Source organism: Vanessa atalanta, chromosome 22 (genome assembly GCF_905147765.1).
Source record: "Vanessa atalanta chromosome 22, ilVanAtal1.2, whole genome shotgun sequence".
Lineage (NCBI taxonomy): Eukaryota > Metazoa > Arthropoda > Insecta > Lepidoptera > Nymphalidae > Vanessa > Vanessa atalanta.
This window is the reverse complement of record NC_061892.1, coordinates 2,678,202-2,705,091: the sequence shown is the minus strand read 5'-3', so window position 1 is coordinate 2,705,091 and position 26,890 is coordinate 2,678,202. Positions and strand designations below refer to the sequence as shown.

General features: G+C 31.0%; 1 protein-coding gene across 1 annotated transcript in view; it reads left to right on the top strand.

Moving 5' to 3' along the window:
* The first annotated feature begins 280 nt into the window (after positions 1 to 280).
* LOC125072766 (photoreceptor-specific nuclear receptor) overlaps positions 281 to 26,890 on the top strand; it is a 38,377-nt gene continuing 11,767 nt past the window's right edge. The window contains exons 1-5 of the mRNA XM_047683451.1: positions 281 to 341; positions 9,188 to 9,310; positions 9,783 to 9,897; positions 15,707 to 15,810; positions 26,390 to 26,504. Of these exons, the coding sequence (XP_047539407.1) occupies positions 281 to 341; positions 9,188 to 9,310; positions 9,783 to 9,897; positions 15,707 to 15,810; positions 26,390 to 26,504 (518 nt within the window). The remainder of the gene's footprint in view (positions 342 to 9,187; positions 9,311 to 9,782; positions 9,898 to 15,706; positions 15,811 to 26,389; positions 26,505 to 26,890) is intronic.

Here is a 26,890-nt window from a genome sequence, read left to right as displayed (position 1 = left end):
TTCCAAAAAAAATAATTTAGTTTTTACGTATTTCTTCATGTTAACAATTAATGATTAATCGCATATTATAAACAACTATAACAATCGCCAACTGTGCTAATATTTTGCAAGCATCTTATAATTATTTATGATTTTCTTCAATCTAAGATCTAAAATTTTATTAATGTTGATTATATAATCTGTATCAACTGTCAAAAAGTAAAATGGTGTATTTATAATTAGTTGTAATTGGAATTGAGTGTTTTGAAAAAGGAAAGGACAATTCTAAATTTGAAATAAAATGGAAGTGGCGCAAAATCCTCTTCAATTGACTCAAGATCATCAAGAAGCGAGAATGACAGGTACCATAAATAATACATTTTTACTAATAAAATATTATTTTAATGTAAGTTTTTTCTTAATTACAGTAATTAGTTATGCTACAGCTGTAGAGCAATATTTTTTATATATAGTTTATTTCGGTATGAAAGGTGCCAGTGTAATCGCAGGCACAAGGAACATAATGACGCAGTTCCTATATTTGGTGAGAAACTGTCACAATTAAACATGAGAAGGTTTTTGCATTCGCATTATTTATTCAATAAAAAAAAAAGTATTAATAGAATACTGTAATTGTATTTGGATTTGAAGCATTCAATTAATGTTATCATAGTTCGTATGTAGCAAATAAATATAAGTTTTTTTTTAATAAAATATTCGAATTTAATGTTCTGAAATAAGTAAATATACTTATTTTGCACAGACTGCTATAGCAGTTTGCTAGATATTTTTTCAGTTGTAATTATTATTTTGGTTTCATTAATATAGTTCTCATTGTGCTAGATCTATATGAAACATGGCATGACCTCTGTTTTAGAATTTTACCAATTACCTAACTTTCTTTTGTTTTATTCGGCATTTCAGCCAAAGACAATTATCTTACTTTTAATACGAAAGTTTTTATGGATGGATTATTATCACAGCGGAACGGCTGAATGAAATTTGGTATTGAGATAGATTATAGCACATAGGTTACATTTTATTCCGAAAAATGTATCACCTCCTTTCATACATGGGCGAAAATATGTTTTTTTTATATACGTTCAGCGTCGCGTCGGCTTCAACCCGTAGTACTAACTAATATACACTAGGTAGCTATCGTGAAGTGTATTTTTCCATGGAACTATTTCCACACATATATTGGTCAAGATAGAATTAATTTTGTAGTTTCTGAGATTAACGCGTAACAATATTTTACGTGCGTGCGTCTGAAAAAATCAATTATAATTGTACGATAAATTTCTGCAAAAATCATAACATGATTGAAAATTTAAGTAAAACAAGTAATTACCTATTTCACTTATAAAATATCTTAGCGTAGCTTAAGGTCTAATCTTGTAAAAGGACGAATCAAATTGCACGTTAAGGACTTCTTGAAATATTTTTTTTTTAAGTTACGTATCTTTGTCATTCTCTACTTATTTATATTAATAAAGTTATGATTCCGAATATATGTTGTATAAAAATATTTTGATACAACATCGACTAAATTGCAACTGGATCGTTGTATTACTAGAATACGAAAACGACAGAACATCGATTTCGTTTCGATGCGATTGAGATTAACTGACACTTTTGGTATCATTCGCGATAAAAAAATAACCTGAAAAAAGACATAACAGGAATGTTCGTTTTTAAGTATTAAGAATCAGCATCAGTAATATATAAAACACAAACCTACTTTAATGAAAAAGCTTAAAAGTAATTATGTTTTTTTTAGTAAATTAATGGGAATTCGATTTCAAAAAATATATATTTTTATTATTACTATTTGTAATACTAATTTTGAATATAGAATATTAGAACAAGATTGAAACCGGAAGTCTTTATAGTCTATTATTTCTTAATTTTTTTTTGTTTGTAATTGGTACATCAGTGTAGGTACCTATACGATGGATAAAAGTTAATATATTTAGTGTATTATTAATATATATGTCAAAAATAAACCAGTGCCATAGCCGTTTGATTCGCTAATATTAACACTATTAAAATATTTTTACATCTTATATTGTGAATTATATATACATACATGTATGTATAATAATTAATTAATTACTAACTGTAGGTACGATACTAATATTTTCTTAATTTTTCAACACTAAAAATACTTTAAATTAATACGTTATGGTATTTTTTTTTAATATTATTAATTTACGATACAAGTGTTGTTGTTTACGATTGCTTTTTATTAAAAAAAATATATTCATATCTTTTTCTTTTGTGTGGGACCATAAAGAAAAATATGTCTAAATTCAGCACTAATGAAAAACAAGTAGATATAGGTACATGTCAGTATACAGAACTTATTGTCGCTCGCGGCTTCGCTCGCATTTAAGGGGTCGCCTGGTGTTAAAAAAATAACCTATGTCATTCTTTTGAATTCAAGCTCTTTTCAAACTAAAATTTAATCAAATTCGGTTCAGTGGTTCGGCTGTAAAGGGGCAACAGACAGAGAGACAGAGTTACTTTCGCTTTTATAAAAGCATTATCGATATCAAAATCATAAATTTGCAAACCACCTACGACTTGTACTTATATCTATTCATACATCTACGCTTAACTAAAGGAGAATATTACTAAATTTAGATAATAAAACAATTTGGTATTAAATATAAAGCGTAAAGGTATTAAGTATAATGTATTAAATAAATTTTGTTATACATAACATTCAAAGACACAGTATATTAAAATCAAGTCTATGATAGCAGTAACTTTTAGATAATTTCCTTGGTGGTATGGCTCCGTGCATGCCCGTTTGGGTAGGTACCACCCACTCATTAGATATTCTACCGCCAAACAGTAGTACTCAGTATTGTTGTGTTCCGGATTGAAGGGTGAGTGAGCTACCTAAACTACAGGCACAAGGGACATAATCTCTTAGTTCCCAAGGTTGGTGACGAATTGGCTATGTAAGGAATGGTTAATATTTCTTACAGCGACATTGTCTATAAGCGGTGGTTACCACTTACCATCAGGTGGCTCATTTGATCGACGCCAAACAATAACATAAACAAAAATAAAAAAATAATCGAACGAAATAATATTCGCGACAGCGATCGATTTTCCGATAAAATATTTTCAAAAATAAAAAAAAACATATAGATCCTTCATGGTTATAAAAAAAAACTCCAATTCGATTCAATATTTAATGACATATTTTTAATGGTATCACATTTGTTATTCAGTACGCGTATGCCAGTAGCTCGGGGTCTATTTGACTGATTTTCAGCCGCTCCATGATTTGCCACTTTACCCGGTCAGCTCGCGTTTTGAATACAAAACAGGTTATATGGGGATTTGAATTTCATTTTCCAATAATGGGCTCGCGTTTTGAATAACACTTTATTGGGTTCTTACTATGTCATTGTGTTTTATTGGTGTTTATTATTTTATTTTGTCTTGCTATTTTGGGCAACTTCAATATTTTGAATTATTAATCTGTGTGCATATAACGCCTTCTTATTACTGTCATGTATCATTATATAAATAGTCTTTGAATATCGGAATATAATATACGGTTTGAACATAAATTTAAAGATAGGAAAGATACATTATTATTAAAAAAAAACTAGGTGTCGTCCGCGGCTTTGGTCGTATTATTGGTCTTCAAGCGTTAGGTATAAAAAAGTAGCCCAAGTTATTCCTTGGATTTCATTTCAATTTGATCAAATTCATTTCAGAGGTATGAATGTGAAAGCATAACAGACAAACAGAAAGAGTCACATTAGCATTAGTATAAATATAGCTTGAGTAAATAAAATTATCCTCATCTTCTTATATACAGAAGGCTCTATTGCATTTTTTAAACGTAAAGGTAATATTGTAATCAAATTCTGTGTAATTATCACCCAATAATGATTCTACCAGATATTGTGTAGTGTTCCGGTTGTTGCAATGTTGAGCGAGCCAGTTTAATTATTTACCTTACGGACCATTCATTTAATACGTAATACTATTTTCGCTAGTTTTTGACGCCCTCGTTCCCTAATATAAGAAAAAATAAAAACTGGCCGACCCCCCCTACTACTACTACTACTTACTTCGTAAGAATCTAAAGAAGAAAATGAATACACATTTGGTTAATTTTACTGTTAATTTTTAAAGTAACAAGTTTTTGAAATGTGTTTATTTGTAATTTCAAGGTACGCATCCGGGCGAACCTCAGCAATCGCGTTTTATTAAAAAAAAAAAAAATTTTTTTAACTTACGTAAGAACTATCGAAACTACTTCCCAACCCCTTGTAAGAAAACATAAGACATGGTCGAACCCCCTCCCCCTAAGTCGTCTTACGTAAGTAATAAATGAATTCCTTACCACTACAAGTATGAATTGGCTTACAGTGGCTATGTATAGTTGGTTCATTTGTTATTTGTTCACCTATTTGGTGTATTTTAAGCCTATAACTAAGTACGAAAATATATCGAATGTATTATGTAAAAAAATCTAAAACCTGCAAGAATTCCATACCAATTCAGTTTAAGCGTTAAGGGAAGTTCCAAGACGCCCAAGGCTTGGTAGGGGTATATTTAAGTGAATCCTTAAAATGTAGCATTTGAAAAGGGAGGGAGGAAATTAATCAGGGCGGCTCAAGAGCTCTCGCGTCAAAAGAAAACCAAATAAAACGGCAAGCGACAAAGTTTTCCGACTCGACTCGTGGCTTTAAGAAGCTATAGAGTTGTAATAATTCAATTATTTTTTTATTTGCCAATATTATAAGTAATAATTACTTTTTAAAGATACTATAATTAAAAGTGTTCCTCTTTGCTCAGTGGTGAATTCGAAGCGCCACTATTAATCAGGCTTAATTTATAATTTGGTATCATTTGGAAGGAAGGAAAAATATTACGTAGAAATACAGATGCATTTGTAGAATAAAAATTTGGTACATTCATGCCCTCAATGAAGCATGTAAAATAAGCTGCATATCTTCTCTTTAAACAAGGGAAGACACGTATAAAGTGAGTTCATCATTTTAAAATATAGATGAACAGACCATCATTCAACTTTATAAATAATATATCTATATTAAAATTTGTTACTTGATATATTTTTTCCGTTGTAAAATTTATAATATTCAAAGTCGACTCCACGTCATTCCTTAGTCGCCTGTAAGTGCCATACTCGGTACAAACATTGATTTATCTTGATACCAGGGATTTACTTCGCTCTCTCCCGCGACTTCCAATTTCCCAAACTGTTCTTTTTATGTGTCTCATACAATTTTCTTTTATGTCCTTTCACGTTTTATATAGCCTTTTTTATCTGCGCTATCCTGTCAAGATTTTATATTTTATTTGTGTTGCTTTTAAGTGTTGTAATAAGAAAGCATATAGTTATATATATAATATGCTTTGGAATCATTTTTTTTCTATGATTCTTAATATAAATACGTTATTCTTATGATAAGTCATTAAAAAGCTTCAAATAGTTATGCCCGTCAAATATATGGCACTTGTTCTGAGTGGATCCCATTTGGCGCTCTTAGAGATAACCGTGAGTGAGCCCGTGTAATTACATACTATGATAAGTACCGTGATTGGTAGACATTGACTATGTTACTTATAAATATTTCTATCAGTTCCAATGGTTTTAAGTGAGCCTTCACTGTCATGGCGGTTTCCTCTGCATTTATCGTATTATGAATAACAAAACTTCCTTAGTAATTCATTACGAAATTTAATTTCATTATTCATTATGCTGAGAGAAAATTAAAAAAATTTAAACTTTTATTGAATGAAATCTATAAAATATACACACTGTTTATGTGCGTAGACGTTTGATAAATAATAAATTAACCGTAGTTATATAAAATAAGGTTAACAATCATTAAACAATTTTAACTAAAAAGTAATTATTGAATTAGAATTTAAAAATAACTGAAGAGGAGTACTAGCAGCAAATATAAAATAAAAGTTAATTATGTAATAAATATAAATAGTTCTTTAATATTACTAGTTCCGCCGCACTGGGGTTTGGTTAAGTTTCGTCGTGGTTTCACGCGTAACTTACGTAGGAGGTGCTACGAAAACGCAGTTCGTTAAAACGTTAGGAAATAGCGAATGCACATCGCAAAATACCGCTTTAAATATCCAATATAATGTAAAAAGTGAAAATCAATTCGAATAAAACCGATTTAAAAGAAATACATTAAATAAAATTTCGAATTTTTATTCTATGCGTAAGTCAGCCTGGAGCGATATAGATATTGCTTTTATTCGGAATGGCAGCATGTGGCCAACGTATACGTACTATTAAAGTTTTACTCCAAGGTATATAACATTTAAACATGTGCACGACGCGACTCAGCCGTGACCGGAGTTATTGGACGTCAAAAACGTTTTTACTCAAACGCTACAAAATTTCATGTTTCATTTAAATATAAACATTTTACTCTTATTGCGCCCAAAGAAGTTAACAAATATAATATTATAATCATATTTATATAAGTTATTTTAATAATTCATAAAATAAACTCCACAAATACCTAATAACATAAAATTGTTAATACAACAACAAGAGTAGGTGTTCGTCCAGTAGGCTATTAACATTATTGAAAATTTGACGGAAAAATCGGATGATTTTTATATTTCGAACAGTTTTGTTTTGTTAGTTACTTGGCTAAATAAAAAAATTGACTAACCAACGGAAAAAATACTGAACAGTTTTGTTTTTGACTATTTATATAAATAAGAATAAAAGAAAAAAAATATATTGAAAAATTAATAGTAATAATAAAAATTACTCCAAACTCCAACTGACTAAAATATAATTACGTGTTACAAATTATGAAGTGAAAATAAAAATTAGTGAATATCCCTACAACAGCACTGGAGTAGCCCTTTGCTAGTAAATTAAGTTATTCCGACGGTAGCGGACGTAATAGCCATTCGGCAATCAGCGCCGAGTTTATTGTGTCTGTTTATTTACCTACATGCAGACACAATACAAACAGAGCTACCTGCAAAATTAAATGTATTTTACATTCCTACCTTCAAAATTAAAATTAAATGTTGTAGATTTTTTTAAATATATTTACCGTTTGTATGTTTTGTGTTTCTTCTTTTATTTTATTATATGTAATTTTGTTGCTTATTTATTTATTTATTTTATTTTATTTTCGTTATATTTTTGTTTTGTTGTTTTCTTATAGTCATTAGTTAATGTCTAATGTCCATTTAATTTTTTATTCTTTATGTTTGTCCTGAATAAACGTTTTCTGATTCTAATTCTGATTCTATTTTTCAGATCAGCTACAAATATTCCGGTTGTTCAATAAGAACAATCTTACGGTTATAATCCACGCAATCTACATACTAACCCATCTAGTTTTGTTTTATTAAAATCCCTTTCAACTAGTAAAACGTGTAACTATTTTAATTAAATTTTATAAGAAAAAAAAATGTATTTAAAACGAGAATTTCTAAATATTCGATGGTCTGCCAACAATAAGATAATTCAATGAATACAGTAACGTCAGTAACAGACCCCATCTGTAACTACATTTGCGAGCCTACGTTCATTGTAAACGAATTGTTGTATTGTCACAGTTTGACACTTAGTTTCTTAACACAATTTCTTGAACTGAAAGGTTTTATTTTAGTGTTAAATAAATAATATCAAAATAACATTAGATACGTCTGATTGAATATTGCTGGTAACAGAGATTTGTACTGTCTGTTTGTGTGGATAAAAGCTTTACGTGTTTTCTGATTTCTTCAGCAAGACAAAGATTAATTGCTATTGAAAACTCATTGACAGACAACACACTTAAATGTTGACTTTGGAGTCAAATCCAAACCATCCAGGGCTAAGTCAACTGCAGTACTTTTTTTTAATTTGCGTACGTTAAATTACACATTGAACATAAATCAAAATTTAAAATTAGGTACCACACAAATCATGACCACGTATATCGTCAAGAATGCTAGAAGCAAATAAATTATAACAAGATTGTTCGTCTAACATGGATAGGTCAGACCTTACGATAGTTTATTTTCCTATATAATATAATTCAGCGATCCATAAATTCCATGACGAATCCAAATCGCCTTATCCTTACAAAGGTACCCATATAATTCTGCAATCACTTAATTGTTTCATCATATTAGTGTACCAATCTATCCTGACTCTCACCTGAAGCTTATTCACATTTAAATAAGGGCTGTTATCGTATTTCATTGCGTTACAAATGTTGGTCCATATCCCCTATTTTATTTTGGAGTGAAAATGCTATTAAAACGAAAGGGTGCGATTTGCAATGGTTATTCTATTAGCGTTATTGATATTAAATGTTTATTGATATTACTTTTGGGTGTAGTGATAGTCAAGAGGTGTAAGTTAGTTATATATTTCTAAAGTGCAAACATAAATTTGATTGATTCATTGATTAGTGGTCACGCTTAGTTCCGTATTTAAATGTAACTGTCTGTATTTATTCCACTACAAACTATTCTATTTTTGATATATCTTTAAACTAAATGCTATATAAAGTTCTAAAACAAAATGTTATTTAAGGATGTATAAATTTTATTACGAATCATTATATTCTCAAACTCGAAATATATATTCCAAGATATTGGGAGCAAAAATAAAGAGGGTACAGTTGGAAGTTATAGCACTACCTTTTCTAATTACGCCGGCGGGAAATTAAAAAAAATATTAGTGTGTTTTCATTGCCAATCCATAAAATAAAACGACAAACGTCAAATAAAACGGGTTGATTGAATGGAATAGAAAATATAATAATAAATAGGCAGCAGTGCCCCTCTTAAAATAAACATATTACAAAATGATTTTTTGTGTGTATACTTTGTGAAATCAAAGTTTTTGAAGAATATCTACTCCAAATTTTAAGTTTGTCTTCACATAATCTCACCTGAAACACTACTTAGGATGTATTGTTTGTTTTCAACAACATACGAATATATATTAATGGGTTATTAGGAATATAACACAATATGAATAGAGCTACATGTAAAATTAAATGCTAAATCTATTAAATAATATATTTTACACGTTGTAAGATTTTCTTTATTAATATATTAAACCCCCTTTTTTAATATTCCGTATGTTCAATAAGAACAAATAAGTGAAATATATTCGACTAAATATAGTAAATACAGTCAATATTCTTGCCAACAGGAGAAGACAGCACATCGCCTCTACGTTGGTCGCCCCCTACATCGGCAGCTCTTGTGGCAGCTGCTCTGGCACCGCCTGCACTCCGACCCTGGCTGCCAGATCCCCCCGTAAAGAAGACCAACCACTTGGGTAAGACAGGTTGGCAGCTTTTGTCAATTTACAAGGTTTGATAAGCAATATTTTTTTATTTAAGAAACAAATCAAGCACTATGTTCTCTACTGTTATATATTACAACTACAACATATCTCCCAAATATATACGTAATACAAAATTCTTATGTATATTATGTATATTACACCACCTGTATAGTTTACAAGGTAACCTTAACTTTCAAGGACACGGATCCAACTTTTATTGTTTTTCTATTGAAGTCATTGATGTAAATCTATGAGAATATAATAAATGAAAAAGTAACTCGGACTGAAAGTCTGTCTGTCTCTCTGTCTTAATGAAATTTGGTATGAAGCTTGAACTCCAAGGACAAAGACTCCTTTTTAATGCTTAACCTGACCCGACGTCCAACCCTCAAAACGCGAGCGAAGCCATAGTATCAATATAAATGTGAACGTTCTCAATATTAATTATCATCGATCATATCAGGTCTCGTCTGCGTGGTGTGCGGTGATACGAGCTCAGGCAAACATTACGGCATTCTGGCGTGCAATGGTTGCAGTGGATTTTTCAAACGTTCTGTCAGACGGAAACTTATATACAGGTAAATTTATCGTTTATTTATTAATTTTCTAAGCTGTCTTCTGTGGTGTTATTTGCATGCATATTTTGTTCGATATATGGTTCTTTCGATTTAGATACAGATGTAAGGGTACAGAGAACCTAACTTAAGGTCTTCGACCTTGGATTTTATCTATTGTAAATAAAGTAAGTTTTAATACTTTTATTGCATAGTTAGGACCACTGTTGGTCACCACTGCACATAGATGTTGGGGCCGTAAGAAATTTTAACCGTCAACATTGGGAACTAGATATTATGTCTCATTGCCTGTAGTTACACTGGCTTATTCAAACTCTTCAAACCGAAACGCAAGAATACTAAATCTTACTGATTGGCGGTAATATATATATATATGGTATGGATGGTACATACCCAAAAACGCTTGTACAAAGGTGATGTAAATTATCAGAAATATTCCCGCAGACGTTATAATCAGGTTGATTTGAACGAGTCATTTACAAGAATCATGTAAATTGTATTCCCAAATTAAACAGAATTTTTAAAATATTTTTATTTATAGTTGATAACAATTTATCAAATTCACAATACTATGTATTTATTTAAAATAATGTATTTTCTGAATGGCTTTTATTTATGCCAACAATACATAGTTTACTCCAGCAAAATTAATTGTAATTATCGATATTCACTTTATAAAGAGGTAAAACTTGTTAAAACCAACAAAAAAATTTCTAAGTGCTGGATACATCCTTACTGTATAAATGCGTTTTGTATGAAACGGGGCGGGTTGATAGTTTATTATTTATTTATATGAGCCGGTAACAATTACAATAGAGGAAATTTTGCAGAATATAAATACAAGATACAATACAACTTACTCGTAGAATAGAATCATAATAAAATAGACCAGAATAACAAACATAACAATAAAAAAAATGGAGAAAGTGTTTGAAATTAATAAAATGGTGTCACATATGTGACATAATTCACGGTCTGTGACCGTACCATAGACGGATATGCACCACTTGTATCAACAACCAAAAAGCAATATTTGGTGAAATGCGTAACGTCTTCGTTGTCGAAATTGGGCTACTGATTCATAAAATGCCTTTGTTATTGTATGTGTGTCATGATGTTGCCTAATTCTTAGTAAATCGCAAACAATATAGATGAGTATTTTAATTATTAAGAAATTGGTTTTGTATTCATCGATCTTTTGAAATGCGTCGTACTTATCATGAAGAACAAATATTTATATCAAGTAGCTGTATTCGAAACCCTTAAACATACATAAAGTAAATGCCCCATTGCTTTTCTAAGGTCTTCTGGAGCCTTGAAAAGAGCAGAGCTCAGAGCTTTACTCACGCTTTTCCAATGTAGTTTTTTGGATAAATTGGTGAATTTTATCTAAAAAATTCCAGTGACACGATGTTTTCCTTCACCGTTGTACATGAGATGAATTATCCGCAGAAATAAGCCACATAAAAAAACTATTTATTATTTGGGCTAAAACCTGAAATTTTCGGCTAAGATTCACATGTTTGTAACCGGCTTATAATAATATATGATATTTTTATTTTTAATACCCCAAAATAACCTATTTAGTCTTGTAACAAATAAAATTTAATAACTATTTTAGTAATTTATAATTAGAAGGAACCTAGACCCCTTATTAGCTTTTCCTTTCGATGTTTATTGTTTTCGAAAATATTCCATCACAAATGTTTGCATATCTTAATAAATTGAGACAATTTTTAGTTAGTAGTTTAACCAAAATATTTTACCCATCCCAAAATTATGTCGCCTATAAGATGGAAATACAAATAAAATAAAAGCAACAACACAAAACATTATGCCATTAATATTCCCGCATCGAAAACATATATATCAAAACAAAAATCACCCTAAAATTAATTTACAATCAAGCATATCAAACAGTCCCGTAATCTCCATCAAAAACCTGCCACCAAATATGTTGCAGTCACATCTGTAAAGAAACGCTAAAATGACAATGGGGGAGACACCACTCGAATTAGATTCTGATCCACTTAATCCTCTTCGTGAATATTTCTAATTCTTCTTGCATCTGGGGTTTTGGTTGTGTATGGTCGTATGGATAGACGGAGCGGTCATAGATAATGCCCAAAAAAAGACGAACTACAGTATAATTGTAAAGAATACCGGGCAAGAAACAGGTGCAAAAAGAAATTCCGTAAAAAAGTATATAGAGAAAGACCATAGAAAATGAAAAACAATTTTGTCTGACTAATTTTATTTCTGATTTTATTTTCTGGTGATATTATGGCTTTATATTGAATTATTTTATCAACAAATTTAAATTCATACGTACAATGTTACCAGTAGACCAGTTCGTCATTATTAACATTTGAAGTAGGGCATAGGTATGTCTCTCTTTGTTTTAATAGCACACTATTCTCATGCTTACCATTGTGTTATACTTAATATAATCAATCCCATACATTATATTTTCTTACTTATATATATTATAAATGCGAAAGCTTGGACGGATAATTTTAGTTAGTCAATCAAGCTAAACGGATCGGAATAAAATTTGGCACAGATTAGACCATAGGTTACTGTTTATCCCAAAACTTTCCCCGTAGACGCAGGCGAAGTCGCAGATGGAAAATAGTTTTTTTGTAGGAAAATATTTTTTAGAAGTAGAATAATAGAAAAAAAAATGATTCCATATTTAAACTTTGATTTTCAAGAATTATATCACCAAACAGTTTTACAATTTGTTAAATTTCCGCTATTTCTTAACATATATACCCGAATACATACACTAGCAAATTGATAAAATGCGAATTAAATTTTATACTAAAGCTCTGAGACGACCCTCCTTTACTGTTCTCTTTTTATTCATAAACATTGAATTATAAGTTTTGTCTCTCAAATCAAAACTTGTCTTGTCGTAATTCTTATAACTTTTGGGAGATTTTCAATTAGTTACACTATTCTATTTATGATTAGCTAGTCTACATAATTATGAGCTGAGATGGCAGTAGCTAGCAAACATGAAACTTAACCAAGCATTGTAGGTTAAAATCTTCATGTGCCTAATTTGTGTTCTTAATCTCTCGTGCCCAGCATGCAGTGCCTGCATGAGTCATTAAAGGAGGTTCCTTAAAGAGAATGGATCAGCTTTGGAAGACATTAAATGCCGCCACTTTTTATTTTTTATTTCAGACCATATTCATGGAAATATTTCTTTTTTTTTAAATCGAAAAGTTTTCAATTCAAAAGAAAACAAAATATAAGATACATCCAATAAAATGAGCATAAAAAATCACACAATGTAAGGGTAGATTCACAGATAATATTAAAAACAGTTTAACATTTGGCCCACTTCGGGCCCCATTCAATTAATGAAGCACCCGCTTTAATGTTATTAATATTGTGTATGCGCCCTTATGGTCAAGTGTGACATGTGGTTCTTTATCAGGAGCAAATTGATTTTTGGGTCTTTTTATTGCAACGTTAAATCTATCTTTTAGCGAGCAGTGAACTATTAAATCTTTATAGGTTCGGTAGCGGATAAATTGATTGGTGTTTAACTGTATAAAGAATTCAAGCTATGTTTTATATATTTTTTTTCTATCTGGACGTAACTCAAAGAATATATGGAAAAAAGAGCAGGGAATAGATCGGTTGATTAAGATTCATGATATATAATAATTTGTTGCAATTGACAAAGTCTGACTTTTGTAATTCCATAAACGCTCAATGCCAAATAACCTTGAATTATTGTCCCTAATTACTATAAGAAAGATTTTCTCTCTTATAACTTTCACCCAATCGCTTAAGCTGCAGTGGGAGTGCCACAGGGTCGGTATTTGGGCCGTCACTATTCATTCTATACACGAAGCATTTTTTCCCTCCGAAAACCGATTGCAACAAATGTCAACCAGCCTAAGCCTATTATGTGAAGGATTACGTATAATGAAATATCTTTAATCTTGATTAGACCTCGTCCGCAGATTGTTGGCATTCACTTTGATTGAGTAGTTTTTCCTTTTAAGATGAGCTTGTTCGATCTGATTGCTTTTTCTTAATACTTCAGTTATGGAAATCTTAGAAAAAAATATTATTATAACATGTATAATTCATATAAATTAAAAACTAATTATTTAATATTACCTACTTGATTATTATTATTATTTGGTGGAGCTCGATATTTCGACATTATCTACGAATGTCTTGTCTCGTGAACAAGGTAAATATGGTAAATATCCCGTTTTAAATACTGTTAGTAATAAAAATAACCATGTTAATTTAAAATCTTATATACCTACTTGATGTTTGGTAAAATATCTTGTATAGGGTTTTGAAAACATTATTGGAATTTAATTACTTATATATTACATATAAGAAATTATATCATTCAAATATATTTAAAATAATTTTATATTGTTATAACTACATAAAAAATAAACATGTCATAAACAACATACTAAAAAAAAAGTCGCTTCCCGATCTTTTAAGCTATAAAACGGATTTTAATGCCGTTTTCACAAATAAACATAGTGATTCAAAAGTAATATTAATGTTTACAAAACATGCATATTGTGGTAGAGAACAAAATATTTCAACTTTACTACCGTTATTGTACTCTAATAATAATAATCAAGTAAATAAATAAAATGATTATTTTATTAGTGTATTGGAAAATTGTGTATCTAAGTGTCAATGAAGAACACACGGATTTTAAGCAAAGACTACAGTTTAAATTGCACGGGATTTTTCAAATGCTTAAGTTCTGTTTACAATCCATTCCTTGCTCGGTGAAAGAAAATATCTTAAAGAACCTTCCGTAGAAAGAAATTCTAAGACATTTCTTAACCAACTCGGTAGACTTCGTATTATTATACCACGTGTTATTTTGGCCTGGTACCTATCAAATCCAATGCTTAGACGAGTGAACTTTTAATCTACATTGCCACGCGATTGGTAAAATACAGTACGGGTTTTGATTAATATATCATTATTTGACTTGGTAGGGATTAGTGCGAGCCCATCTGGGTGAGTATCGTCCACTCGTCAGATGTTCTTCTACCAAACAGCCATACTTAATATTGTTGTGTTCCGGCTTAAAGGATAACTTCAGACTCAAGAGACATAAAATATTTCTTACAGCGCCATTGTCTATGACCAGTGGTGATCACTTACCACCTGGTGGACCGCTTACTGGCACGCCTACCTTTGTAATAATAAGAAAAGATACGCAATTTTTCACGAATTCAAAGTAAATTCTGACGACCTCCATGGTCGAGTAGTGTGTACACCGGTTTTCATGGGTACGCAACTCCGAGGTCCTGGGTTCGATTCCCGGCCGAGTCGATGTAGAAAAAGTTCATTAGTTTTCTACGTTGTCTTGGGTCTGGGTGTTTGTGGTACCGTCGTTACTTCTGATTTCCATAACACAAGTGCTTTAGCTACTTACATTGGGATCAGAGTAATGTATGTGATGTTGTCCAATATTTATAAAAAAAAAAAAAAAAAGCTACGGATTATTTTAGACATCGCATCATTTCAAGATCAAAGTTACTGTTTATTTATCTTTACTCTTCCTTCCATTGAAATGGACTATCTTTATGTTTTTAATTTTATGCACAGCTAGTCATCTGAATGATTACTTAATGAAAACAATGATTCAATAATTGGATATTTCTTTTACATTAAGTGAATATTTTTTTACTTGAATATTCAACTATAACTTTACAAATAACGATAAAAAGTTTAAACATTCGATCTCAAACATCTTCCCTTTTATCCTATACCACAGCTAAATTATGTTTTCCGTTAACAGATGCCAGGCTGGTACAGGACGTTGCGTGGTGGACAAGGCTCATAGGAATCAGTGTCAGGCCTGTCGATTGAAGAAATGCCTAGCTATGGGTATGAATAAAGATGGTAAGTTATTGCTATCTTCTAAATAAGTTAAGAAGAACGGTACAGGTATGTTATCACACACACCTTCATCCCCATTTAACATCCTTCTAAAACAAAAATATAGTCTTTGTTCGGGGAAGGCCCTGGAACTCAAACTATCAACGTTTCAAATTTCATGTAAATCCGTTCAACGGTTTAAGCGTGAAGAGGTAACATAGAGTTACTTTAGTTATAACATTAGTAGGGGTTGATAAACAAACATAAAACGAAATAAGTCATCATTCCCACGCTTACATCACGTCATAACTTATCAAAACATGTTCAGAGCTAACAAATCTGCGCTGCCCACCCCGTCACACGCAGAATCAATTAGGCGTAGAGATATTCGTTGAGACGCGTCGGCCCTATTTGTTCTAACATAACTATTCAACGAATGTATTTATGGTAGACTTTTGTGATATTATTGACAGATATGCTTTTGATCGGTGAATGGTATAAAGGAAATCGTAATTGAATTTATGGTTTATATGTTTTATAGATATGACGTGTTTTTTTTTGTTAAAGATTTAACCTGTTTATTAAAAGTTTTTTTTTTTCAATTACTTAATTTAATTTAATATAGAACTTAAGACAAAATAAATAGAAACACGTATAATGATTCGGGCATAAATTCTACCTACTAGTTTAGAATATATAAAATCATAAAACATTACAAAATTTTAAATCTTTTAAATTTTTTCAAAGATTAACTTGTATTAAAATTATTTCTAAAAAAACCTAAAAGTATATCAAACACCACTCTCGAATATTCCCAAGGAATAATATAAGACCAAGGAACTGGAGGCATTGCATCTCGTTTAACTTTAAAGACAACTTACTTATTTTAACCTTGCATCTGGTATATAATAACTTATTTTGACGACCTCCGTGGTCGGGTAGTGTGTACACCGGTTTTCATGGGTACGCTACTCTGAGGTCCCGGGTTCGATTCCCGGCCGAGTCAATGTAGAAAAAGTTCATTAATTTTCTATGTTGTCTTGGGTCTGGGTGTATGTGGTACCGTCGTTACTTCTGATTTTCCATAACACAAGTGCTTTAGCTACTTACATTGGGATCAGAGTAATGTATGTGATGTTGTCCAATATTTATATTTATTTATAATAATGTGTTATTAAACCTCTTTAAATAAAACTCACTCAAACGAGTAAGCCTATGTATAAAATATAAAAAAAAACTCCTTTTTTTAACATAGACAGCTCAAAACCAGCGCACTAACAGCCTTTATAAACTGCATGCATTAAATTATTTCACTAAAACCATTCATCTATACTAAACTAACAATCGTATGCGCGACTTAACCGGAATTTTTAAAACAATTTTTTTTAGGGTTGAAAAGCCCTAATTTGTATACGGGCGGTCGTGGGCACGTGGCGACGCGTGGCTGAACACGTTTACCAAACCCTTGCTATCATCTAAACATTTTTCCATTGCATATTATCTTACGAAGCTTGTTACTAAATGAATTGAATTTAAATTTTAACGAATTCGAAGACGCCTGATAAGTAGTTATATTCATTCAAGGTTCAAGTCATTCGTTTTAATATTTTTATTGAATAAGTTTAGTACCTACTGACTTTTAAAGAAATTCTTTACTCGTGTTTTTAAAATTTCATTAGAATAAAAGGCTTTTGTTTTTAATTCATAGCATGAAAGAAATAGCGGTCGTTGTAGGTATTCCAATAATAAAAATAGCATGTAATTTTTTTTTAGTTTACAGTTTATCCCAAAAGCCATGTGAAATATATTCAAAGATAATTTGCTGAATATAAATACATAATATCAACACAATTCGTATCTTAACAGCTTTTAGTTATGCCAGCAAAACACACAAGCGACACTTGAAACCTTGAATATGACAGGTGTAACATCATTTTATGTCACCCAAATGTTACATTTCAAAACGTTGCGTTAAAATTCGACGTCCAAAGAAGATATTATATTATAAGATAATTATTTTTATACTAATATATAAATAAATATCCAAGTAACAATTAACGAATGAATTCATAAAAAGGAAATTTAAAATCGCAATCCGCAATACCCTTAAGCCGTATTTAATAAGTCGATCCACGCCTTCATTATAATGAACGCAACATTCCCACAAATACAGATAATTAAGCAAAAACTACAAAGCAACGCCTCGAGCGGTTCACGCTTTACATTCAAATGAGCGCCCCCTGTCGGGAGCTAGGGACAGTTGACCACAGCCCTATTAATTTAGATATTTTCAAATTTGTGGCTAACGAATATTAGAACCGCATTAACGTTATAATTAATTATACAATAATTTAATTTATTGTCAATTGCTATTTTGTTTCAGTAATTCGAATAAACTAAATTTTGTTTTAGATGATACGTATATCTATTCTATGTATAGCATATAGCTAACTGTATTATTTAAACCTTCTCTTTCCGTGACAATTATTTTTTTGAATTTGAAATTAACCTTGAAATAATGCAAGAATTGCAGTTACATAAATCCTAACCTTTAACTTTTTGAAATAAAAAAAAAAAACTTTTAAAAGCAATTTATTTTGATTTTATGGAATATAATATATCAATTGCAAACATTTTTTTTCTTAATGTATTTTTTTACATTAATTATGAACTGTTTATTAAATAAATATTTTCAATAACAGTTTTAGTTCTTTAGAACCTTTAATTTGTTTTTTCTATTGTTTACACTACCGTGCTTTGGAAAGCACATAAACTATACACGTAAACATGTTAAAGTAACCAATTAAATGTAAAGCCGGTGTGGAAAATAGATTCTACGAAAGAGAACCGGCAAGAATCATTTATTCCACCTACGGTCACATTTGTCCATATTAGATTGCCCAAGTTTTTTTATTGATTATTTTTTATCTGTAGTAATATTAGTACAGATAAAAAGACAAATATTCTGTAATATTTGTCAATAAGGACAACATTTTGTTGCAATGATCTTAAACGAAGACTGCTTAAATTCTGACAAACATAACTGAATGTTCACTCGATCAATTTGAACTTATTCATTTCAGTAGTGAAGAAAACATACCTAAGATACAGTCAGTGCATTTTTCTTTGTTTCTAATAGTAATTAACTTGTTCACAAATACTCACCTGTAAATGTAACTCGTTAAATTGGTAACCTTAATGAACGTAGAGTCGTTTGACAAGCATCAGGACCCGACTTAATGAGATTGTCGCGACGTCTCAAAGTAACAGAATTAAGTTTTCCTTTTCACGCGAGTCGGGAGCAAAATAATGCGAAGCTTAAAGCAATAAAGTCCCTCACTCTAACTCTTAATGCAGAATATAAAGGCGATTGGAAATGGCGTCGAATGTTGTGTTTTTCATTTCTACGTTTCTTATTCTCGGTCTCAGTTAATGTGATATTAGCTATTTTGTATGTAGATAGCATAGCTTTACACTTTGATGTTTAATAATTTCATCGATATAATAATACGTAAGTATCGATATTGGTCTTATATTTTTCTTTGTTTTTTTACTTCCCTCGTTTCGAAAAACAAATGAAGGGATCGAACATAGACTAAATTGTCTTGAGCATTTGGCTAATCCTTTTTATATTATTGGTAGGTAGATGTGCATTTGCCCAAAAGTGGCAACGGATAGTAAGAAGCCATCACCACATTGGTGCTGTATTACACCAATGCGTCACCAACGTTGAGAGCGTAGATGCTACGTCCCTTGTGCCTGCAACTACACTAAATCGTTTATTATAAACGATTTTATGCTTACTTTACTTTGGCATATCTAATAAAGGTTCACGTCAAAAATCCATGTTGCATATTTAATGCAGTCTTAAAATATATTTCTTTGGTAACTTCGTTCTTTAAATCAAGCCGAATATGTAATTTTGTATTTATATAAATTAACTAAGTTTTCATTAAATTTAATTTTGTTATTAAATCATATAAAAACGTAACTATTCGTTGATTTATATACTTATAATACATTATAATTTTATGAACAATTCAATTGGAAATATAAAATTGATATATTACATCAAACTAGTAGAAAAGGCTAGCAGTTGTATAGAATAATTTATTATCGGTTTTTCTCGGTGGCATCTACATTACACGCATTTTTATATCGTAAAATAATCATTAAGAAGGTGAACCGCATATGAGGTTTATTTTAATTTTTAAAATAACTTTTTTTATCTGTGACACGTTTGAAGCATGATTCCACTTCCAAGGTACTTTATTCTAGTCACCCGCGGGGTGCGCTGGCACACAGCTTTCATTATGCCAGCACGATATCTTTTTGTCAGTTTCTTTTCGTGTTCAATTGGATCAATGTTTCATTGTTCGAGTTATGGTAATTCAAGAATGGAGTTTGATCGGCAATGTTTGTTTACTGTTCTCAAATTGAGTTCCAAATTTCTTTTTTTTTTTTTTATAATCAGGTGACTCCCTTTTCGTTTCAAATCCCTGAAACATAATTAGAATAATACAATATTTATTTTGTTTTTAGAAATAACGATATTGATTTAGTATATCAGTTATAAATATTACCTACCTATATGTATTTATGAGAGCCTGGTACCTTATTGCTAATAATGAGAGTATTTTTTTTTTCATAAGCAGAGATTTGTGCAAGCACATATCTGGGTTCGTTGATGAGGTGACTTACATGTGATACCGCCAGAGAGTATTACTTAGTTTAGTGAGTAGGTACACATCACATCTTGGTTCACAAGGTTGGTGGCGCAATGCCTATAAGGGATGGCAAATGGCACTTAGGCCTCTAGTCCGCCAATCTATTTCAAATATCAGGAAATGCAATAAATATTGCGTATTAATATGAAATAAACTATTAAATGTGTACAAAAACATCATTCAGTACAATTTTATTACTGAATGTGATGGATTGACTTCAGGTTAATTTATGCCAGCGTGGCCTTCCTCAAGGAAACTAACACCGACTGCATAGCACATATATAGTGCAAAAACAGGCGTACTTGCTATAATTCCTCTCCGTTATTCAATGGATATGACCCGGAAAGAGTTGCACGAGGCAACGGGTTAACATACTTGCAGGCAAACGAGATGAAACCTATCAACTTCCAAGCACCGGCCTGCTTACTACTAAGCTCCGTGCTTTACTAAATACTATTCGTATAAGTGCTGTATACTTTGTCGAGCGTAAATTAAGCTGAACAATAAAAGGTCTTTGCTTTATGACTTAAAACAAAATTGTAAAGTTTTTTTTATGATACTATTTCAATTCTATTTTAATCTGTGAGTTTAAATAAATTTACGTAATTAAAATGATTATTGTTATATTAGGTTTCATAAATGAATATTTCTATTTTCAAGTAACGTACAACATTTTTAGTTTCATTTATAAAATTAAACACCAATGATGTGATTTTAGATTTTAATCCACCTCCATTTGTTTAGCTGTGGAATGTGTCAAGACAAATCTTCAAAAAATTATATAACTAAAACTGACATAAAACTAACTAGAATACCGGAGATCAATACAATTTTTTTTTAATTTAAACAAATTTTTAAATTTAACCAAGTTGCAAAAATCGTTTTTATTGTAAAATAAAATTAGGGCCAAACAAAAAAATACTCAGTTATTTAATAAGTACATCTTTTTGTTTCATGCCTCGTTTGTTTGTCTGTAGCATTTAATATTTTATTAATATACCTATCCATACATACGTAATCTACCAAGGTATAAATTAGTTAGTAAAAATAACAGTAAAGGCCTCTCTCCTTGTAGAGTAGGCTTAAAGCGTTTTCCATCACACTGGTCAAAAACGGGTTTTCTCACGATGTTTTCCTCATGGTAGAAATTTGCGTAAACCTTTCACTCATTACCTATATATTCTACTGCCAAGCAGCAATAATTAGAGTTGTTGTGTTTCGGTTTAAAGGGTGAGTCAAGTAAGCCAGACAGGCAACAAAACAGGCACAAGGGACATAACATCTTAGTTTCCAGTATTGGTGGCATATTGGTGTTGTAAGGAATAATTAATATTTCATACACCGATGTCTATGGCCAGTGAGACCTCACGTGTCCCATTGACCAGTCTACCAATGACATAAAAAGTACTCGCAGTCTTCAGTTGAGATTAACCATATTACCTCTTTATAATTTAGCTATACTAATACTTTATTAATATAAATAATTAAAAAGCGTAGATATCCAAAACCGTGGACGATATATTATTAAATAAATAAACATACACAAGAAAGGGCATTACCAAATTCGGCTCAGAAAAATTATAGGGTATACGCCATTATTTTATGTCAAAGGTAAAACTTGAGAATATTGCATATCTATAAATGATCGCGACCGTACCCGAAATCCAACGTCGCGTACCCTAACACTTAACTGTTTATACCCGAGTTAAAGCTTTAGACACTGATTAATGCGATTTTAATCCTAGCATTAAACCCCCAAAATCCAACCGTATTAATCGCCTATCTCACCCATTACATGCAAATGTGAACTCTATCGGTTTTAAAATTAAGTGCGAAATTCAATTAACAATAAGTCCTAGCAATCAGAGCGACAGATTTCTAACTTTTAAGCTGAACAAGTATGAGTTCAAATTCAAAAGGCTTAGGGTCGTGTTTTCAACTGTCAAAATATAAATCCGTCGTCTAAATTTTAACGAATTTCAATCTTAAATCAAGGTCAGAGAGCCGAAATTACGTTGAGTTTGGTTTCCGGAATCAATAACCACTAAAGTTGGATCAGTGGCGGCAGCGACTAAAAGGGATAAAGTGACTAGTTTTGCGTATGAGCAAAAGAGATAGCTATAATTTAGTTAGGATTGTTTGAAATGGATTTAGGGATGTGAAACAGATGAGGCTCGCACCTGATCCTCTTGATTTTATTTTTCAATTATGACTTGACTCAAAGGGTAATTTTATTTTTTAGTTTGTTTTATTATATTTTAGCATTCTGTTATATTTATTATTTCATCTTAAAAAAGGTTATTTATTACTTTTATAGTACAATATTTCATTATATCATTATAATACGTGACATTATAACGTTGACGTAATTTAAAAGGATACAATCAATATAAATTATGACTTAAGAAGGCATTTTAATATTTAAATATTAAAAAATTTATCTCCTGCTTATTAATTATCGCCTGGAAGAGATCGCTGTTTTAGCGATAAAGCCGCCTATTGTACATTTTTCTTTTCTTTGTTTTTGTTGTACTCCTATTATTTTTGTCTATATTGGTGTGCAATAAAGAGTATATAAATAAATAAATAAATAATTATCAAATAGGCACAAACGATACAATTTTATGTTTTAATGAAGATAATTCTTAATGACATCATAAAATTATCTTTAAATTAGGTATAACTTATAATATTTACATTTTAAAATCATAATACTTTTTATTTAATTTCTTATGTCTCATGTAAATAAGTATCCACAAGAAGATCGAATGATAAATCCCTTTTCACTCGTTCAGGAATTTAAATCATCCGTCTCTTTCCCACGGAAGTGTGACCTCAAAGATGGCTGCGGCCGGATATGGGAGGGGCTTTTGATTTATAGTGGGGAGATAGTGCGCGTGTGTAGGTTAACTATTCTATTTGTGGTTACGTTTTACGATTGATTAAAATTGCAACGTGATTGATGCGGTTAAAAATTTCATTCAATTGCAACGAACGAATGACACATCATAATATAGGTACCCTATACAAGTAGGCTCATATACATGTTTAGAGTTGTTATTTTATAAAATTATATGAAAATTTAAAGGTACAACTGATTTGGAATGTAAAACCTAATAAGAAAACCACCAAAATGTAGTTACAGGATTATTCGGAGTAAATTTACAATTCATAATCTACTTTTAAGAAATATTAACATAATAAATGTCGTAATGAAATGTCGAAACAAATACGCAATCAAAACTTAAACACATTGCAATGTATCGTTTGGCAGAAGAACAATGTTAGACGGGCCTCATATAAATACTTAATAAAGCATTTACATTGATGGATTTTGATAAACGATAAAAGATGGTTATACATAATTCAAGTATTTGTAATATTGAAGTATCTGTGACAATTTTAATAAAATTAATACAAAATGTGTTTTGTACATGATTCTATCTATCGAAGTTCACTGAAGGCGATCGACAGCCGAGGCAATAAAATCAAATGAAAGCCTTCTGCCCCGACATGGGGACGAGGGAGGCTGCGAATACGCTGTGACAGAACACCTTGAATGCGGTCAAATTGGATTATTTCCACTTTATATTGAGATTTTATTATTTTCATATAATTTTGTTATAGCCAAACTATTGCTTAATCAAGATCAAATAAATTCATAATAAAGTTTGTAATAGCAACATAAATTGATATGGTTTTATTTTAAAAATAAAAAATGTTGCTACTGCATAGGTACTTGTTACTGTTCCTTGACAATCATGACGCGGTCATAATTTTTAGAGTAACTATTTTTATTTATGTATTGTAGACAAATAAGACATTGATGTCAAAAAGTCTTATGTAAAAATATTCGATATAGTGACGTCATGATTTTATCCTTTTACCCTTCACCACAGGACTATATCCCGCGCACGTAAAAGCCATGGAATGTTCTTTCTTCTGAGGTTTTCCTCTGCTATAATATGATATTTATAAAAATATTATTTAATACATTTACATTCTCCACATGTTACAAATGTGATCGAGGCCACTGGACCAAGTGACGCGCATTGTAGCTTAATTACCTTTAATATAAAAATAACGATAAGAGAACAAACTTTTTTAATGTACGAAAACGGTATATAAAAAAGTTTGGCAAAGTGATACGGAATAAATAAAACGCTTGCAACTCAATAGATAATATAAAATGATAGAAGATATACGCGTGACTGAAGTGAATCCTTTTTGCGTCAAAGCGTCACGTTTGAATGAATTCACTCAAATTGTTGACTCGTTTAGTTCAAAGAAGATTCATTTCATTAAAATATCAATTTTTCCTTAGAAACAATGTGAATACGTGAATTTTAACCGCAGATCATGGATCACTTAATTTCAAGCCAATGAGGAGTTTTACTGTGCAAAGGGAGCAGTGATACAATTATTTTTACTTAATTTACAAATAAAGAATATAAACAAAAGAAAAATAATCTCATAAACATAAGAAAAATAATGTTTCCCATAAAGTATTTTTTCCTCCGATAGTAAAGAAAATATCAACTAAAATTTTGTTACATACCAGTTGCTATATAAAAGCGGTCGTTCTAACGTCGCGCGTCGTACGATGTCGGGGGTCGGGTGAAAGAGTACCTATTGCTTTATTTTGTGAGCTACGTGACTGTACTTGATATTTTATACCTTAAAAGAAGCTTCTGGAATAATAATACCAATTTCTGGATCCAATTTAAACTTTATATACGTATTTTATTCGTTTGATGATATTTCTTTGTCTTTATATTGATAAGAATCTTAATTGTATGATAATGTGTAGTTTTTTTGTAAAATTATATTGTTATTTTTAAGCTTGATCTCTTTATTTTATAATCCGTGGCTGTCAATGACGTCATATAAACATCCGAATTGATTGTTATAGTTTGGAGATTTTCTTGCCGGTTCTTCTCAGTATTGAACCGGTGGTGGGTTTAAATTAAGATTAATCATATAATAAAGATTTATCGGAATCTAGAACGAATTATATTATTATTACCAACACATAATAAGATTTCATACAGCAAGGTTAAGCAATACTAAAAGTCAAAAAAAAATTGTAGCTATATTTATGTACTAGCCGAATGATGCTGCTTTACACACGAGACATTTATAAATCTTCATAGCACCTAAACGTTTACCCCCATTTCACCCCCAAAAATATATTGATTCCCCGTACAAATTTCCACACCCGGTTCCCACCTTTCAGGGATGATTTCCGTGATAAAAACTATCCTATGTCCTTCCCCGGGACTCAAACTAGCTCTATACCAAATAAAATCTAAATCGGTTCTGCGGTTTAAGCGCATTTATAATATTAGTAATATATACTATATGTTAGCTGTATCGTATACTTGCAATGCACTGCCATGTAACCTAAGATATATCTATTGTGTCCTGTTAGTGCCAATACTGTTCACTGAGCATTCAATCCGGAACGTATCAATATAATGTATATACATATATATGTATATTGATTTTCGAAGAATAAGTGATCCTCATAACTTGTTTTGTACACGCATTACAATCAAAGTCGATGACGATATGTTCTTGACAAATTTCGGGCACCATAACTAACTAAACTAATTATAAATTAAACAATATAAGTATTAACCAAATTATAAAACAAACGGCGAATACTTTCAGAAGTACATGAGTGTAATACTGTCCAATACTTAACTAAGATATGTTAAAGTTCTCGTATTGACGTTTTCTGTCAAGAAGTTCCCATTAGCAGAGTAAGTTTCTGACTGATTTGAACACGTGATATAAGCGAGCCACTAGACCAAAGTGTATGCTTCGTAACTGATGTAAGTTTTTGAAGTGATTAAATGTATATTATTTTACAGCGGTTCAAAACGAACGTCAGCCGAGAAACACCGCGACCATCAGGCCAGAAGCCTTGAGAGACATGGACCAAGAGCGAGCTCTACGAGAGGCAGCTGTTGCTGTAGGCGTTTTTGGGTAAACATTCATTACATAGTCCATCTATTCTTTGCTGCTAATATGTGTAAACGTGAGACATAACGTAGAAAAACGCGTAACGCTTATATAAATTAAATGGTATTGTTTTATGAAAGAGCTAAACGTAGATTATCAGATAATATTTATTTATTATCGTAATGTACCAGGGTTAAGTTTAGGAGTGTACCGGGTTAAGGTCGTAACGTATTTTTCCCCAAATCACCATATAACTTCCATTCCTAAATATTATCAATATCAAAACATACATGTATAAAAATATTACCGATTATATCCGTCCTGGATTTGTATACAGGAGTAAAGTGTAACAGGAGTTCTTCATATATTCTTGGTTTTCGATCTGCGATTTACGGGACTTTTTATTAATA